At 31.2% G+C, this 18,091-nt stretch overlaps 1 protein-coding gene across 1 annotated transcript in view; it reads left to right on the forward strand.

The window, feature by feature from the left end:
• The first annotated feature begins 9,904 nt into the window (after positions 1 to 9,904).
• The window catches only part of LOC126774822 (tyrosine-protein kinase Src42A), a 66,021-nt gene continuing 57,834 nt past the window's right edge, over positions 9,905 to 18,091 (forward strand). The window contains exon 1 of the mRNA XM_050496446.1: positions 9,905 to 10,462. Coding sequence (XP_050352403.1) covers positions 10,098 to 10,462 — 365 coding nt within the window. The 5' untranslated portion in view covers positions 9,905 to 10,097. The remainder of the gene's footprint in view (positions 10,463 to 18,091) is intronic.

Here is an 18,091-nt window from a genome sequence, read left to right on the forward strand (position 1 = left end):
TACTTAAAACTTTTATAAAAAGTAATAGGATTAATTATCAATAATTAGGAAGATGAGCTTATTTTTTTATGATCTCAAAAAATCATATTTAAAATATAAAAAAATACTGGCGCAAGAATCTTTACGATATCTGCAAAAAAAGTTTTTTTTACAATTTTTTAAAGTTACGAGTTCTTAAATTCTTTTCTGGAGCGACCGATCGACGCGTGACGTCACATCGCCTAACGTCGCTCGCTCGCCCATACAATTTCGCCTGTATTTTCGCGTTATTCTTGACTTTATTTATATTTCGGTTAGTATAAAAAAACTTTCATACATTTATTATACAGTACCATAGCATACTAATTCAAAAAATAGAACTCGGGAAAAATACATTTTTCATACATATATTATCAACAAAAACAAGTAGATATTTTCGTGATGAGCAATTTAATGTAAGTACCTTAGTACTAAAATTTGTCGTATTTATAAGTTTTTGTCATATTTATAAGTTTTTAAGCCGAGATGGCCTAGTGGTTAGAACGCGTGAATCTTAACCGATGATCGTGGGTTCAAGCCCGGGCAAGCACCACTGAATTTTCATGTGCTTAATTTGTGTTAATAATTCATCTCGTGCTTGACGGTGAAGGAAAACATCGTGAGGAAACCTGCATGTGTCTAATTTCGTTGAAATTCTGCCACATGTGTATTCTACCAACCCGCATTGGAGCAGCGTGGTAGAATAAGCTCCAAACCTTCTACTCAAAAGGGAGAGGAGGCCTTAGCCCAGCAGTGGGACATTAACAGGCTGTTACTGTTAGAAGTTTTTAGTTTGAGGATCATATTATTATTTTTTACAGGCTAGTTATAGGTATTCGCTTATTATAAACATAATTCAGGATGTTCGTAATACGTTGATACGTTGAATACCGATAGTGTTGTCATAAGAGTTTGTATCGATGAAAAATGCATATCAACGTTAATCTTAAGTTTATTGTTAAGCTTGAAGATAATTTGTGAACAACGTCGTATCGCCAATGGTATACGTTGAAAAAATCCTTAATGACTGTGATCCATTAAAATTGATTTTTACCATATTATGTTTCGTTGAAAGTCATATATGTAGTTTAATATTCACTATATGCGAAGTACATGGTGGGGGTATAGTTTAGTGATCGCAGCGCTTGCCGTGGCAGAAATACGCAAAAATCCGGGAAAGTAAAGTCAATTTGCACGGAGTTCGTAATAAATAAAAAAAATTAAAATGCCTAATAATAGATGTTGTTGTGTTGTAAATTCGTCGGTGTAAATTTTATATATATTTCCTATATTGGACTGGAAATTAAATCAACGAAATAAATGGATAGATGCTATAAAAATAAATAAGTATGCGAAATAACCTTAAACTATGATCAATTTTATTTTGCGCTGTATTTTATGTGATATTTATTTTTGTCTTTATTATTTTAGTGTTGATGGGTCGCCATGGTATCCCAAACCTGACGACACAATATGTAGTGAACATTTTATGGGAAACAAAAAAATCAGAAGAGGAAGAAAGTCCGAGTTATGCTCCCACGATATTCCCTGAAATATATCGATAGAGGAATATTATTGATTCACAGGTCCTAGCTAGATATACACGCTTGACAAAACGAAGAATTACAAAAGTCGCTGATACCACATCAAGTCAAATAATAATTGAAGAAAGTAGTGAATTAAATCAAACTCAACCTCTTGTGGTCGATTAAGTATGTCAAGTCAATATGTTTTCTGAATCGAAATTAAGAGATAAACTTAGATAAACTTTGTTTGTATTAAATTAATTTATAGTGATCACTATGATGCTGAAATTCAAGTGGATATAGCAACAACATCAAGAATTGTAATGACAAATAATTTGAATTTAAAGGTTATGAGAGTACTTACGCTTAAACTCGTTACATAGGGCGTTAATGTCAACGATGTTTGACGAATTACGTGGGCTCGTATTAAATAACTATTGCTATTCTTTCGTAGCTCTTCAACATTTCTTACATGTTGTGCTAAAACTATTTTTTTTTCCTTTCAACACGGTTTGAGGCTGGAAACGAATATTGTGTTTTACACTTTCAAAACCAGTTTTTATAATGATATCCATTATTTTATGCATTTTTTTAACAAATTCCTTTAAAAATACCACTTGTCGTCTTTTAATTTATCTTTAATTTACTATATTTACTAGAAAGCAATAAAATACTGATATGTCATTATTTCGCATAATCCCGGATAGTTGCGTATTGCTAGGTGGCGCTACTGTTGTGTAGCGAATAGTACGTATGATACAAAATGAAATCAGATAATTTATTAGTCAAATAGGCTCATAAAGGCACTTTTGAATTACCATGTTACAATATTGAATTAAATGTAAAGCTAACACCGGTGATCTTCTAGTTTACCTGGCCGATAGGCTGAAGCAGTTGAATCTAAGAGGCCACCTCTTGGACTCAACTACAACAAAATGAGCAATTAGTCTGGACATAGAATAAGCCTTTGATTGGGCTTCCCAGGTAATAATGCAACTGGATCACCAATTTTGCCAGATCGAATCATCAAGGTCATTGTCGATGGTGCATGCTCTTACTTAAAATTCGTCAATTCTGGTGTTCCAAAGGCTTTGTGTTATCACCTACTCTGCTTCTTCTGCAAATTAATGACATGTGCAAATTAGCAATATTCAATGTTGGCAGACGACAGCACTGTAGACGACTTATACACAGGCCGCGCTAATATTTGTCGGGAACATGTCGATGAGTATAAACTTGTGTTTGAAATCACAAGTGCTTATTAATCGAAGTCTGAGATTGGGGCCAACCAAATTTGGTACAAGTCAACCCCAATACGATAAAAGTTTGCGCTATGATTTCTAAAATGTCACCTTTCGTCATATCCCCTCATTTTAAGAATACCACCTCGCTGCCAAATCCAGTATCGGGACCTTAGGTTCCGCGGCCTATTGGAAGGTGAAGCGAAGTAAGCCTTTAGAAGCTTTGTTTGCTCAACAAAGTGAGACAATACATCACGTCAGCTCCTCACCTAAAATTCTACAATGCGAAAATTCAGCCCCACATGGAATACTCTCTGCTCTCATCTCTGGGTGGGGAAGATGGCAGTTTTCATCTTCTATCGCATCTTTTATGCTCTGAGGAACTGTATAGATTAATCCCAAGCGCTGAATTTCACCATCGGACATCGTGTCTAAATTATAAATTTCATCCATATATACCACCTCGATGTCTGGAAATCCACTACTGCAACGCTATTTTTAAAGCATTTCCTGCCTCGCACAGCCACTCTGCGGAACCATATTTCCCGGTGACGTATTCGAACCGTTATGCCATAGAAACCTTCAAGAACAGAGCCTACTCATACCTTAAAGGCTGGCAACGCACCTGCAAGTACTTCGGTGTTGCAGGTGTCCTTGGACAGTGGTAATCACTTTCCATCAGGTGAGCCTCTTGCTTGTTTGCCCACTTTTACATAAAAAAGGTTTCTTCCAGTAACAGTTTATTTCTTACTTATTGCAAGTATTTATAACTAAAAATATAAAAAGAAAGAATAATAACAATATGACAAGTAGTCATAATAACGTCTAAGTATTAATCAGAATTATAAATAACAAATTTTAAATGTCAAATATTCAAGATGTTATGTCCCTTGGACTTGTGTATTGCTGTTTGGGCCACCCAGACGGCCTGGCACGAAGCCCTATTAACAAAATATATTAGATGTCTAAATGTTTATCGTGATTGGTTAATGAATATCTTCGCATTTAGTATGAGGCCGACTAATCGTAGGGACCTCGCGGTAGCATTGGCTGGCGATCCCGTGGTTTATTGCTTGGCCAATAAAACAATCTACAATTAAATAAAACAGTAGTATTTTTAATACAATATCGTCTGTATCAATAAGTTACTGTTTTTATGCAATATTTCAATGTGAAATGAAAGAAGAGACAATTATAATAAAAATTATATAACGCTTATACATCATACCGACGTATATTGATGATTGTGAGATGTTTTATATCATGTGTCGATTTCCAACTCTGATTTTCTTGATTAAAAAAGTTAAATAGGTTTGCGATAAACCTATCGCGCGACCGCAATAAAAAAATAACAACTATACCTATATCATTTTATTTTATTTTATTTTATTTTTATTATATCTGGGAAACAAACAGTACACGCCACATATACTACACAACAAATTAACTCGATCACATACCAATCAAGTTTCCACTCAAAACTAATTCATGTATGACAGTAAACAAGCAATTTTGTAAATTACAAATATTAATTATTAAGATTCAAACAGTTAACAACAGCAAATCAATATTATATAATAAAAATTAAATAGATAAAATAAAAACATTGACTAAGTTAACAAATGCACACAAACTCTTTTTTTAAATGTATTGAGCGTACAAGAAAACATGTCCAAGGCAATAAACTTCCTATTGTAGCTCTTACAAGAGCATCATTATTACAAAATTTAAAAAAAAAACACTCCAACCCAAGTCTTACTTGACTTGTTATTATCTGGTGACGTGACATTTAAAATGACGCTAAATTTATGCCTTCCATACTAATAACATATCGTTTAGAAAATGTCGTAAAAGTTTATTATAATCGTTTAATTAATACACAGGTGGGCACGAATAAATTAACCCCTATATATGTGAACGCTAGATAACAAGTTGACGAGTTATATCTACGCAGTTTATCTTTATTATAATAAATCATTCTGTATTATTTTACAAATGGCTTGATGCAGAGGTTAGGACATAATAATATATGATTCTATAAAGCGAATATTTAACCGTTGGTTTTAATCCCAATTTAAACCGAGATTCAGTTGTTTTTTTATAAATGTATGAAGATAGAATATATTATTCTTAATAAAACGCCAAGTCAACAATATTTAAATAATAATAATAAATATAAGTAAATAACAAAATAACTGTATATCAGCCTGACCCGGGGCTTAAACTCGAGGCATCGGGAATGGCTCCACAACCATAAAATAAAGAATAATTAAGTAACTTTTAATTATCTTTTTGACTACACCAAGTACCTAACAAAAATCGAGTCTTAAATTATGAATTACTAATACAGGCACAGAATAACTTAATAGGACCTCGGTCTCATTGCGTTTGACCTGACAAACATGATTAAGATAAACTCGGGGGAAATTTAACAATGTAATTCTTTTTTATATTATCATGGACCAGTTAACATTAGAAACTCAATGAGTTCGGAATCTCATACGTCAAGCCAAAATTTTATAAAAGCAAGCGCAGGTAGTTGCCGGTAATTCTAAAAGCAATGGCAGAAGATTCTGAGTATAGATTGAGAAAATTATTTAGAAAAATTTAAACAGCTTAAATTTTTTTTTAAATTTTCTATATAAAAGGTTTATAGTGATAATTTTCTGGCTTAAGATTTTTATCTCTTTTTTTTTGAATAAATCTTTGTTTTTTTTATATGCGCCGGGATGGTAAATGATGACTCCACCTGATGGTAAGTGGTAGTAGAGTCCAAACGCGACGACGGCCAGTACAGTCGGGAAGAATGTTCTGTACTGGCCGTCCCCGCCTTGCCGGCCCGCAAGACGCCTCTTCACGCCTCGTTTCGAGATTACAACCCGGGTTTGTAAGAGGACACGTGAGTTGGTAAGGAATTCCATTTTTTGGAAGTGCGACAAAGAAAGGAGTTGCCAAATTTCTGTGTGCGCGATGGAATTGATGTCACAGTTAGGCGGTGACAGCGAGAGCCAGCACGCGTAGACTTATGAAGGAAGGGGGAAGCAGGAATTAGAGAGAATAATTCCTTAGAGCACTCGCCGTGATACAGTCGATAGAAAGCGCTCAGCGCTGCTATCTCTAGTTCATTGTATGTACAGTCTAAGCAATCTTTTAATAAACACAAATTTGTACTTTTTTCATTTTATTATTTGACTGCTTATTTCATTATGGTTGTATGATCGTTTATTTTTAATTTTGGATGTTCATTTAATACAAACGTTTTGCTTTGTTGTGTTTATTTGTTAATGGCAATTTTGTAAGGAAATCTTTCTTGCTCTCTAGATCAAATCTTTCCTTGTGTCAAACTATCACACCTTGCTCGTCCATCCGTGGTGACCATTTACAATCAAACAAATATATATATATAATGTTTAATATACATGTTTACTATTTTAGTCATGATAATAAACAAGTAATATTAAACGGCTATGGTTGACTTCAAGAGCTGCGCGCAACAAATGAATCCGTTTAAAATTTATACACCTACGAGAAAATGTGAGCAATTTTAAACCTAAGATAATTATGCTGTACAGCTAAGGAGTTGAACTTTCATTATCATACAAGCCGCTTTGTTACTCATAACTGTATTTAGTTAAACTTAAAAAAAAATCGTTGCTAAGCTCAACCTTCATATAAAAAGAAATGTGTGCGCGCTCAGACTGGATTGCTAAAGATGGGTTTAGTTATGGAATAACTATTGCAATTCAAATTAAGCTGCCTGCTATCATTCTTCCCCCCATTTCACCAACTATTTTGTTCAGTATAAATTATATGTGTACATTCTTCCCTCGTTTGTTTTTTTTTGGAAGGTAAATATTAATATCATATACACAGTATCGTATATATGATGTCATAGATGTCATAGACGGGGTAATATAGTATATTACTCCGTCTATGACATCATTAAAAATAATTAAATAAAAAAGTAAATTATAAATTAGGCTTAGGCCTTTTTTTAGATATTTTTTTAATTTATCGCACTTTTAAAAAACAAAAATAAATATTTCAAGGAATTTTTTTTGTTACATTCTATCAGTTTATGATATTTATCTAAATAAAGTTACATATTTAGTAACTAACGTCTTTAAGAGGCAATGAAGCAAAATTGTTAATTGTTTTTTTTTTTTTTTTTTATAGAATAGGAAGGCGGACGAGCATATGGGCCACCTGATGGTAAGTGGTCACCAACGCCCATAGACAATGGGGTTGTAAGAAATGTTAACCATCGCTTACATCACCAATGCGCCCCCAACCTTGGGAACTAAGATGTTATGTCCTTCGTGCCCGCAATTATGCTCACTCACCCTTCAAACCGGAACACAACAATACCAAGTACTGCTGTTTAGCGGTAGAACATCTGATGAGTGGGTGGTACCTACCCAGACGAACTTGCACAAAGCTGTACCACCAGTATATTTGATTTTAAATGTAAATTTAGATAAAATCTGTTCAAAGTTAAAAATAAAGTAATATATCTATAACTACATAATATTTTCAAGGGTTGTGTTTGATCAAAAATACAAAAAAACATAATTTTCTCGTTAGAAAAAAATCAAGAAATGTAAGTTTTACATTTTTATATACTCGTTATGCTACGATTGAGATAACAATTGGATAATTATATTTACAAATAATCGAGCGCTGCCTCTTGGGATTTTATATAAACCCTTTCGTTTTATTTTATAACAAAAATTACGAAATGACTGGAAAAATGTTGGACAGCACTTTGTGTTAATTATCATATTATAGTTAAAACAACTACATCATAATTCTTCAGATCAATTTGTAAAATACTGTCCGTATTTTATTTATTAGGAAAAACAAAAAAATAATTGACATGCGTATTATAGCTTTATAAATGGCTACATACTACTATCTAGTATGTAGCCATTTATAAAGCTATAATAATAACCTTATGATAAAGATTTAGATGTAAAAACATGTATAGTTCGGATAAATATAATTACATAATTTTTATTATGTACGAGATATTATTTTTTATGTAAAAGTAAAATATTATGGCAACAGAAAGGTCTTAAAGATATTGATATGAAAATGAGATATGTTAATTATCGGGTATTGTTATTCGACCGAATACAGTATATTTAAGAATGAGGATTTTTTCTTAAATTAATACAAAAAAAAAAACATATTTTTAAGTTTTAACCTTATGATAAAGATTTAGATGTAAAATTGACTTGAAAAATAACGAATTTTATTAAAATATAATTAAAAAGAAGGGTAATACTAATACTTCACAAAACAATCCGCCGGATATTTGACTATCCGGCCTAAACAACTATCCGTTTCGTCTCTAATAAAATACAAGATTTTCGCATACAATTTTAAAATCTGCCTCAGTACTGACCTGAATATTTCTGGTTAGTTTAAACAAGGCCACCCTTTCGTGTGTTTGGTCTACTAAAGCTTAATTTATTATTTGAATTTGTTCGAAATAAAGATGTAGATAAAAGACTGAAACAAAAAATAAATCTTCACAGTACTTTCACACAAATCAGTGTTGAGGATAAATCTTTGCTCTGATTAAGGCGTTGTGGCGTTATAATACTAAAATATTTAATGTTATACTCTTAGCTACAAGAAATTAAATTAAAAGAAGTTTGCTTTTTTATTTTATCTTTATCATTATAATAATTCATGTTTTTTATGGTATATACTCAAACTGGTGGTAGGGCTTTGTGCAAGCTCGTCTGGGTAGGTACCACCCACTAATCAGATATTCTACCGCAAAACACTTGTACTTGGTTTGTATATGGTATTGTTGTGTTCCGGTTTGAAGGGTAAGACAGCCAGTGTAATTACAGGCACAAGGGACATAACATCATAGTTCCCAAGGTAGATGGAGCATTGGCAATATAAGCGATGGTTAACATTTCTGACATTGCCAATGTTTATGGGCGTCGGTAACCTCTTATCATCAGGTGGCTCATTTGCTCGTTCGCCTACCTATAATATAAAAAATGTACCTAATTAAATCATAGAGCTTTAAGGTTTATTATATTGTCGTAATATAACATTATACACATAAAAAATAATACTTATTTAAGTTTATTTTCTATGCGTTCTTGCATCATCCAATTGAGTAGAAAATCTGTACTTATTGCTCGCACGTGTGTATGCTTCAGGCATATTGAAAAGCAGATTTTGGACATGTTTATTTAAAGGGTTGGTTCCGTCAGTTTTGAACCTGGCTCGAACCATATGACATTCTTTCAAACACATCAAAACAAATAAATAAATGTAGTAATATACGTTTTGATTACAAAAACTTGAAAAGAGTACAACTTAAAAATATATATAATATAAATAAATCATCAGCTTCGTACAACAGACCCGTTTTAATTGTGATTCTTACATTCGATCATAAATAAATATTAATTTAAGTGTTTTTTGAAAAGCAAAACTGATACCCGTAAAACGCCCAAACATACACGATACACGTTAGCCATCAACTTTGTGAAAAAATAATGAAATAAAAACAGCGCCGTCTAGTGACAATAATAGGAATTCCATACAAATCGCAATTAACATTAACGCCATCGAATAAAAAAAAACTGGTACTAGTACTCAACCATCTGGACTTAAATTTATTCAATGAAATGGTCTTACTGTGTTTGCGTATTCAGTGAAAAGATATAAAAAAATAAATACGCCCAAAATCTTTAACTTCCTCGTTTTTGTGAAGTAAGTTGAATAAAAATTGCTTTATATGAGGTTAAAAAATCCCTCCTTATGGCATCGATAAAAAAAGTCAAAAATGTCAAAAGCGACATCTATCACTTTTTTAAAACATTACTACATCAATCGTTAGATTTAGAAATGGAAGCAAGTAGTTCAAGTAGTAATAAAGAGATGGCGAATGCAGCAATCACTATATTTTAAAATATATATTTCATACATATTGAATGTAATATTATTTAGCATTTTACTTCTTTTCTATTTATATATATTATAATACTTATTATCATGAATTCAAGTTATAAACTTTTATAATTATAGCCATAGACAATATGTTATTAAAGTGGTTAGTGTCTATGATATCCCAAAATGGCAGCCCGTAGTAGTCATGTCGTATCGAGGTTTTATATTCTTTGTTTACCTTAAAATTATGTTTCTCGTTTATATTTTCTGACTTATAAGTGGCGTAATAAAATGTTAATGGACAATCAAGACTTAAATAGTTGTTTGGATTTATATAAGTGTGTGATTTGACGTAAAACAAGTGATACCAGTCTCACCTTGTAAAGAGAAAATGGGGAACTGTTTTAGTAGCACGGGAGAAAAGGATTCCAAAAACAAAAATGAACGGGTCAACCCTCACGAGGAAGATCCTAGACAATTTCAAACACCAGTGCCGACACCGCCCCCAGATCCAATAAGATCTACGGTGAATCAAGGCCCAGATACAAACGAGGTCCCTCCCACCCGAATATTTGTTGCCCTGTATGATTATGATGCAAGGACCGATGAGGACCTTAGCTTTAGAAAAGGGGAGCATTTGGAAATCCTTAATGACACACAGGGAGACTGGTGGTTAGCTAGAAGCAAGAAAACAAAACACGAAGGCTACATTCCATCGAACTATGTCGCCCGCCTGCAATCTATAGAGGCCGAGCCGTAAGTAGTCGAATATGTTTTATGCAATCGTTACAATAGTGAGCGGTTCCTGTACGATTTCTTTTCCTTTGCGTTATAAATACTGCAAGATTTAATTACTGTTTCTAAACATAGTAGGTTTATAATAAATATAAATATTACACTCAATACAATACAATATCAACAATGCAATATCAATAAAAACATTTAATTATTTAACTAGGTATCCTTATTATGAAGTTATTATATTATGACAAGTAATATAATAATAATAATGAGCAGATATGTATCACAAACAATATGAGGCAATTTAAAAAACTTATCAAAATAAAAATGATAAAAACATTTGTATAATTATAAACGGAAATATGAATCATTAAGTATGAAGTGAAAGCAATGGGTATGGGCATACATTACAATGCACTCAAGACTGATAGAGTGTGAACTTAAATAGAAAGGTGATCTTAATACTATAAAAGCTATTTATACTGACACTTAATGTATCACATTCATTTTCAACAACTCAATAAAATGATATCAAATTATCAATTTTTTATCATAAGTATAAACATACAATTACACCGTTATATTTTTATCTACTGCATATGCTGTTCATATTCAATGATACCTTTCTAAATAAATTTATTAATGTAAATCTTAATGCAGGTAGTCTGTACACTAGGTTACAAACAGATTTATTAATTTAGATTTGTATCTCTATTTTAAATCTCTAAAATATTGAAGTATATTATTTCCTTCATTTGTTAACATTTTTATTTTAGTAATTATGAATAATTTCCTTATTCTAAATTAAGATGAAAATCATGAATTTTATATAAATATATAATTATAGGTATTCAGAGTATGCAAACAGTAACACATAAATGAAATCCTTCATTGATGTACACATTGTCTCTTCACTTGTTATTGACAGTGATATGCTTACAAAAGCATCACTAAACAATTGAAGACATGAGCCGATGAAGGTGATATGTAACATTTATTTTTTGTCATAATTGAAGATGTTATGTCCTTATTCTTATGAATGTCACGAAAAATATGCTTATGTCGTAATATATTACTTTTATTCATTTTCGACTTTTACATTTACTGATCCTATGAACAAATGGAATTAGGTATTATGTTATGATTTTTATTAATAAATATATAATTTTTTAATCTTTATTTAATTTTTCACCGATAATATAAAATACTACATCACTATGTATCACACAATATAGTATTTGTATTACAAAATCATGCAAAAGTTCAAATTTTTTCAAAATAAGAATGTAACATTGATGTTTATTTCTATAAAATTATAAATTTGTGACTTATCAGCTCATATATTCACTTGTTATTTTGAAAATATTTGAACTTTTGCATGATTTTAAAACCCTGATGAAAAGTCTCGTCAAATGCTATTTAAAAGCCTCCTTTTAAGGATGCTTAAAACATATTCTACTGCACTGTGACAACAATTCCATCGCGCAAATAGAAATTTGTCAACTCCTTTCTTTGGCGCACTTTCAAAAAATGGAATTCTTTACCAGCTCACATGTTCCCCTCCTCTGACCACCCTGGTTCCTTCAACCGATGCGTGAAGAGGCATCTTCATGCATCGGTTAGGCAGAACATTCTTCCTGACTGTACAGACCATCGTCACATTTGGATTACTACCACTTACCATCAGGTGGAGTAGAGTCATATGCCTTCCCTGCAAATATATAAAAAAATGTGTGTTGTTGGTGAATGCACATGTAATAAAATAAAATTCACCCTTGTAATGTTTCTAATATTTTTCTTTAACGAGCATAAGATGAATTATAAACACAAATTAAGCAGACAAAACCTAAGTGGTAATTGCTCAGGTTTAACCTACTATTTTTTGTTAAGATTCACATGTTTTTTGAGGGCATCTTGGCTCATCATTGTAATTAAATTTAAATTAAAAAAATAAAAATAAACGCACTTAATGGGCATATTAAAAATGATTTAGGGCTGAGTATGATAAAGCACCTATTATTAATAGTCTATTGTCATTGACAAATTAATAACAAACCATTGAAATCAAAAGTATCAAGTTTAATAGTAATACTTTGTATGTCAATATAGACATTAATAATTTTTTATACTCTTATATATAAAAGAGCAATTATTTTACATATATGTAAAAAATATAAATTTATTTTGTGATACTTGGATAGGGCTCTAATGAGTTGAAGATGATGATGAAAAAAAGGTTTTACTTATTAAGTTTATCAGTATCTCTCTTTTCTGAATAAACACAATTTTTCACAAAAAATACAAAAAAAGCAGAGCAAAGTTTAGGTACTATTTTTAATGTGTGTACTTGAAAAGTAATTTTTAATTAATTAAATAATTAAATACTTGATGGTAAAGTTTTTTACAGACTTGCATGAGTAGCTACCTAGTGGATACTAATTACATATTCAATGGCTAAACAGCACTACTTTGTATTGTTGTTAAAGTCGGAAGGGGATTGAACCAATGTAGTTATAAGCACAAGGACATGCCTTCTTTGTGTCACGTTTAGGAGCTAGTGTTCTTACATTACAATCGGTAATATTTCTTACAGCACTAATGTTCTTGACCTGTCGTATTTGGCATCTGGTGGCCTATTTGCCTATCTATGATAATTAAATAAATATATACATATAGTACGATGTTCAATTGGATAATAATCTCATTATATTTTATGTATTTAAAAAAAAATAATGTATTTAATTTATAAACTAAGTAGTAACATAATTAAAAGTTGTCTAATCATTGCCGTGCAGACTATAGATAAAATTCTTGGAAATTTCTGTTTGATAAAACTATTTAACACTCAAGTATTTTCTTAAACTCTGTAAAGAGATGTATTTTTAGCCATTTTGTACCTTTCTCAAGAGCGTAGATTTCGTAATTGAGTTTTATGTAGATGAAAACTATGAAGTGAATTCAAGCTGAACTAGAGCCTGTGGTAGGAAGATTTCGAACGCTCAAGCACCATTTAAATAAATATTCTTAAGAAATCATAAACAATCGTATAAATATACGATATTATATAATTATAAATTGCGTTTGTTTTCAGACTCCTAAGCAAAAGACCTTCGTGGTAGTATTTAAAATTTCCCATTATGACGTAAAGGGTACCTACCACTGGTTTAATGAATCTGGCACTTGGCCAAAAGCTCCATATTCCCTCCTAGCACTGTAAGGGGGGATGCATAAATGCATTTTCTAGTGTATATAATTAAAACGCAAGTCTTCTACTTCTATTAAATAAAATTTTAGGGCTTTTGAGCCTAAATATTTTTTTAAATCAATATAGAATCTTCTCGATTCGCTCGTTTAGCAGACAGTTGACGGTTGAAGGTCCGAGGTACTGTGGGTCAGGCCAATAAAAGTTATTGGGTTTTTCTGTCAATAAGTTCTTAACAGCAAGGCGGAAAATCATGTAAAGTCGTTAGTCCGGTCGTGTCATATTACCATTACATGGAAATAGAGAATGCATTTCTGTTTGTGCGCAGACTTGTGCCTCGCCGAAATTCAGAAAGACATGTGTACAGTATCATAAAATCGATTCACATTAAATTATTCAGGTAGCAAATATTTTTACTTTTATCTTAGGTGACATTGATTTTAAAGGGTTTTTTTGTATTAGATATTCTTCTTAAGCAAATAGAAAAGCGAAAGCAAATAAATATTAAGCTTTATAACTAAAATTTAAAAAATGATTATATAATTACTTTAAAAAAACATTGTTTAACTATATAATATTATGAAAAATATATATATTAAAAAGTATAATTTGACACGAAATTGCGTTGTAAAGACAGCGTTAACAATTCAACTTTTTAATTGTATTTTTTTTTCAAATCAGCTTTCACATACTATCTATATTGACGTGTCATGACTCGTTTGCATATAACGCTATAATAATAATAATAATAATTGCGAATATTTAAAACTCGGATTGTGCAATCCTTTCGATCGTTGTCACATTTGTTTGGTAGAAAAATGCAAGCGAAAGTAGGTAGTAAACATGCTGAGTCTGATCAGACTGACAGATTGTTATTGAAAACACTCGAGCTAATTTAAAATGTAATATACTAACAACCGCGTGACTATACCCGCGTCGTTTTTTTTATTTTATTTTACCATAATCCCGTTATTTGTATGTATATTTTTTGTACAATTTCCGGGCTTATTATTGCAAACGGCTTTTTTATTTTCATAGTGATAACAAAAATAAAGAAACATGTAGATATAGACACTTTCGCATTTATAATATTATTCTAGTCAATTCTTAAGGTCACTTCAACCGAAAAAAAACTTAACTAAAAGCTAAAAATTTCTCTTATCTTAGCTGAATATGGGCTTGTTTTTATGGCTTACATTTATATATATAGTTTATAAAAATGAAATAAAATTATATATTCCCCAACACAATAAAATTCTCTACAGGTATTAAATCAAATGTGTTTGTTGGCTCTTTATTATAAGTACCTAGTAATATTTAAATACAAGCGTAGTCGCGTCAGGGGATAGAAATTTCAAATCAGTCGGACCTGTGAAAGTTGGTAAAACACTTGTATGTTTAGATCTTCGAACGCCATAACAGATCTTCATAATTTTAGCTGAGAACCATCTCGATCACATCAGTTTTCAAAGAGAAAACACCGTATCAAAATCGGTGCATTCGTTTGGGAGCCACAATGCTACAGGCAGATAGATACACACGTTAAACTAGTCAAATCTTTACATCGGGGTTTAAAAACAATTAAACGTGAGATATTCGTATATAATCTGTGCCATTTGACTCAATTTAAATTAAAAAAAAATCTGTATACAAACAGTTATAAGTATAAAGTAAGTAACAGCCTGTAAATGTCCCACTGCTGAGCTAAGGCCTCCTCTCCCTTTTTGAGGAGAAGGTTTGGAGCTTATTCCACCACGCTGCTCCAATGCGGGTTGGTGGAATACACATGTGGCAGAATTTCGATGAAATTAGACACATGCAGGTTTCCTCACGATGTTTTCCTTCACCGAAAAGCACGAGATGAATTATAAACAGAAATTAAGCACATGAAAATTCAGAGGTGCTTGCCCGGGCTTGAACCCACGTTCATCGGTTAGGATTCACGCGTTCTTACCACTGGGCCATCTCGAGTTATAAGTATAATTTTTATTAATGTTTTATAATTATAAATGATATGTAACGATATTAGCTATAAAATATGTCATGTTATTGTCAATTATCGCCATGAAACTTTCACTAATAATAATTAATTAATTTAATAAGAATTCGACACATACTTCAACACACGTTTTATTTACTACACTAATAAATATTATTTCTGTATATGTAGATAATTTATTACTAATGAAATTGTAACTATTTATCGTACAATTATAATAAACTTAAGTTAAAAATTGGATCACTAAATGACGTGATAACAAAATGAAACGACCGAGACTACCTCAATAAAAAAGTATTTTTTTATTACATATAGAACTAAAAATAATAATAATAAGCGTATATTTTAAACAAAAATTCTTATAAATTAATTTAGAAAATTTTGTGGCGTTTCGGAGAATATCTCGCGAATTTTTATCATACCAAAGTTACGGAACTTTGGCATCGGCAACGAATTAATATAATAATATTATTCATAAATGCACTTCCTTTTCTTATAATTTACCTGGCGCCGTGTTTTAGAGGCTCATGAATTTTATAGCATTCTTTAGATATTTGCAAACTTGTTATGATAATACGAATTTCATTAAATATAGGATAACGCGAACATCTAACAAGTTATTCGTATGTTAAATTAATACTTTTGAAAAGGATATCTTCAAAGAATTTTTAAAAATTTTTAATCACAAAAGTCGCTTAAAACATGAAAGTTTAGGTTTGAACATAACTAGTTTCCGCCCGCGGCATTCCCCGCTTTTGAAAGGGGGGAAGTTACCCCTAAAAATGTACATGCATAATTTCATAGTTATTGGTTGAGTTGTTAAAATGTGATAGCGTAACTAACAAACCCATTTCGCATTTATAATATTAATAAGGATACAGGAATTAATGACTGCTTATAAGACTACATAGCCCCAGGCCCTTATAATTAGGGTTAAACAGGTGGTTAGTTGGTTCGAAACAATAAAAGCTATTTGTTTCTATAATTGTGTTTCTGCCAAAAATATATTAATAGTAGCCTGAGGGTTAATAAGTTGACATTGATGTCGCTTGTCCTGCGATTAATCCCCACGATCGTGTCATATCCATGTTTGTGCACACGCTTGTGCATTATAGTGCACAATTTTCGAATAGCCGCCCAGAATGATTTAGTTAGAACAGCACAATCAAGGATACGATTGAGTATCTATTTTTTATAAAACGTCTACGAAATACTTATCTTATTTAAAAATCTCATAAAAATGACGTTTCACTTTTAAGACAATTTCCTGTATTCCGATTATCAATTATATTTAATTACATTTTAAATTGAAGCAATTCATAAAAACACTGCATGTTTTCTAAATTGAAATCGTCGGGAGGTTTTTAGGTCATTCGGTCGGAATGCAAGGGTCGTTAATACCGAAACATCGATTATGATAAATGAAATTCCCCGTAAGGTAACATGTGATGATAAAATATAATGATGTATGTGTATGCTTATTTTTGTTGCATTTATCTTATTACACACAACACGCCAGTAACTTGTAACATCATATATGTACGAATAAGAAAGGAAAGTCGTATAAATAACAATTATCATTGTGTACGCTAACACGCATTTAATCGATTTAAAAGCTTCAAATTATTTCGCACTACAAGAACGTTTTATGTCAGCTTCGTGTTTGTCGTAATTTTTTTACTAAACAAATAGTTGCATTTTGATATATGACCAACACGAGTTTAAAGGCTATATGTATATAGGCTATATTTATTTTAATTATTTATTTATTTAATCTTAGGAAGACAAACAGTTACAAAGCAAACATGTACAAAAATATTTATCACATTAAGAAAACATCATATACCAATTAAGTCTTCACTAATAATTAAATCAAAATACATAACAGAATTACAAGAAATAAAAATAAAAATTAAAGATTATTTAAAATTTGACGAAGTATGATAAATTAATTAATAATTTAGTAAAAAATAATAAATATTAATTCAAATTGAATAGAGTTTGAATTTGCATATTTATGTAAAATGTATATTTGTATATTTATGTGTAATGTATAAAACAAAGTGACAATATAGGTAACATTTTATTTTACATTTCAATTCCTTCAATGACATAAAAAATAAATCAAGAAATGAAAGATATATGTACACATTCCATATTCCAGTCATAAGAGGAGGAAGATTAATAAAATGGACTCGAGATCGAAATCGGTCGAGATCTTTAAAAAGTCTATGGTCATTATGGATTCATGAAAAAATTGTGTTATAACTGTCGTCGAAGTTGCTATCTGAACTTCCCGGAAAAGAACCAGAGTTACCAATATAATTTGCAAAATTAATAGACTGAAGTGGCAATTGGCTGGTCATGTATGTCGAAGATCTGATGGCTGCTAGAACAGATTAGTTCTAGAATCATGAAGACAAAGGATCAAGAAACTTAGAGC

This window comes from Nymphalis io, chromosome 17 (genome assembly GCF_905147045.1).
Source record: "Nymphalis io chromosome 17, ilAglIoxx1.1, whole genome shotgun sequence".
Lineage (NCBI taxonomy): Eukaryota > Metazoa > Arthropoda > Insecta > Lepidoptera > Nymphalidae > Nymphalis > Nymphalis io.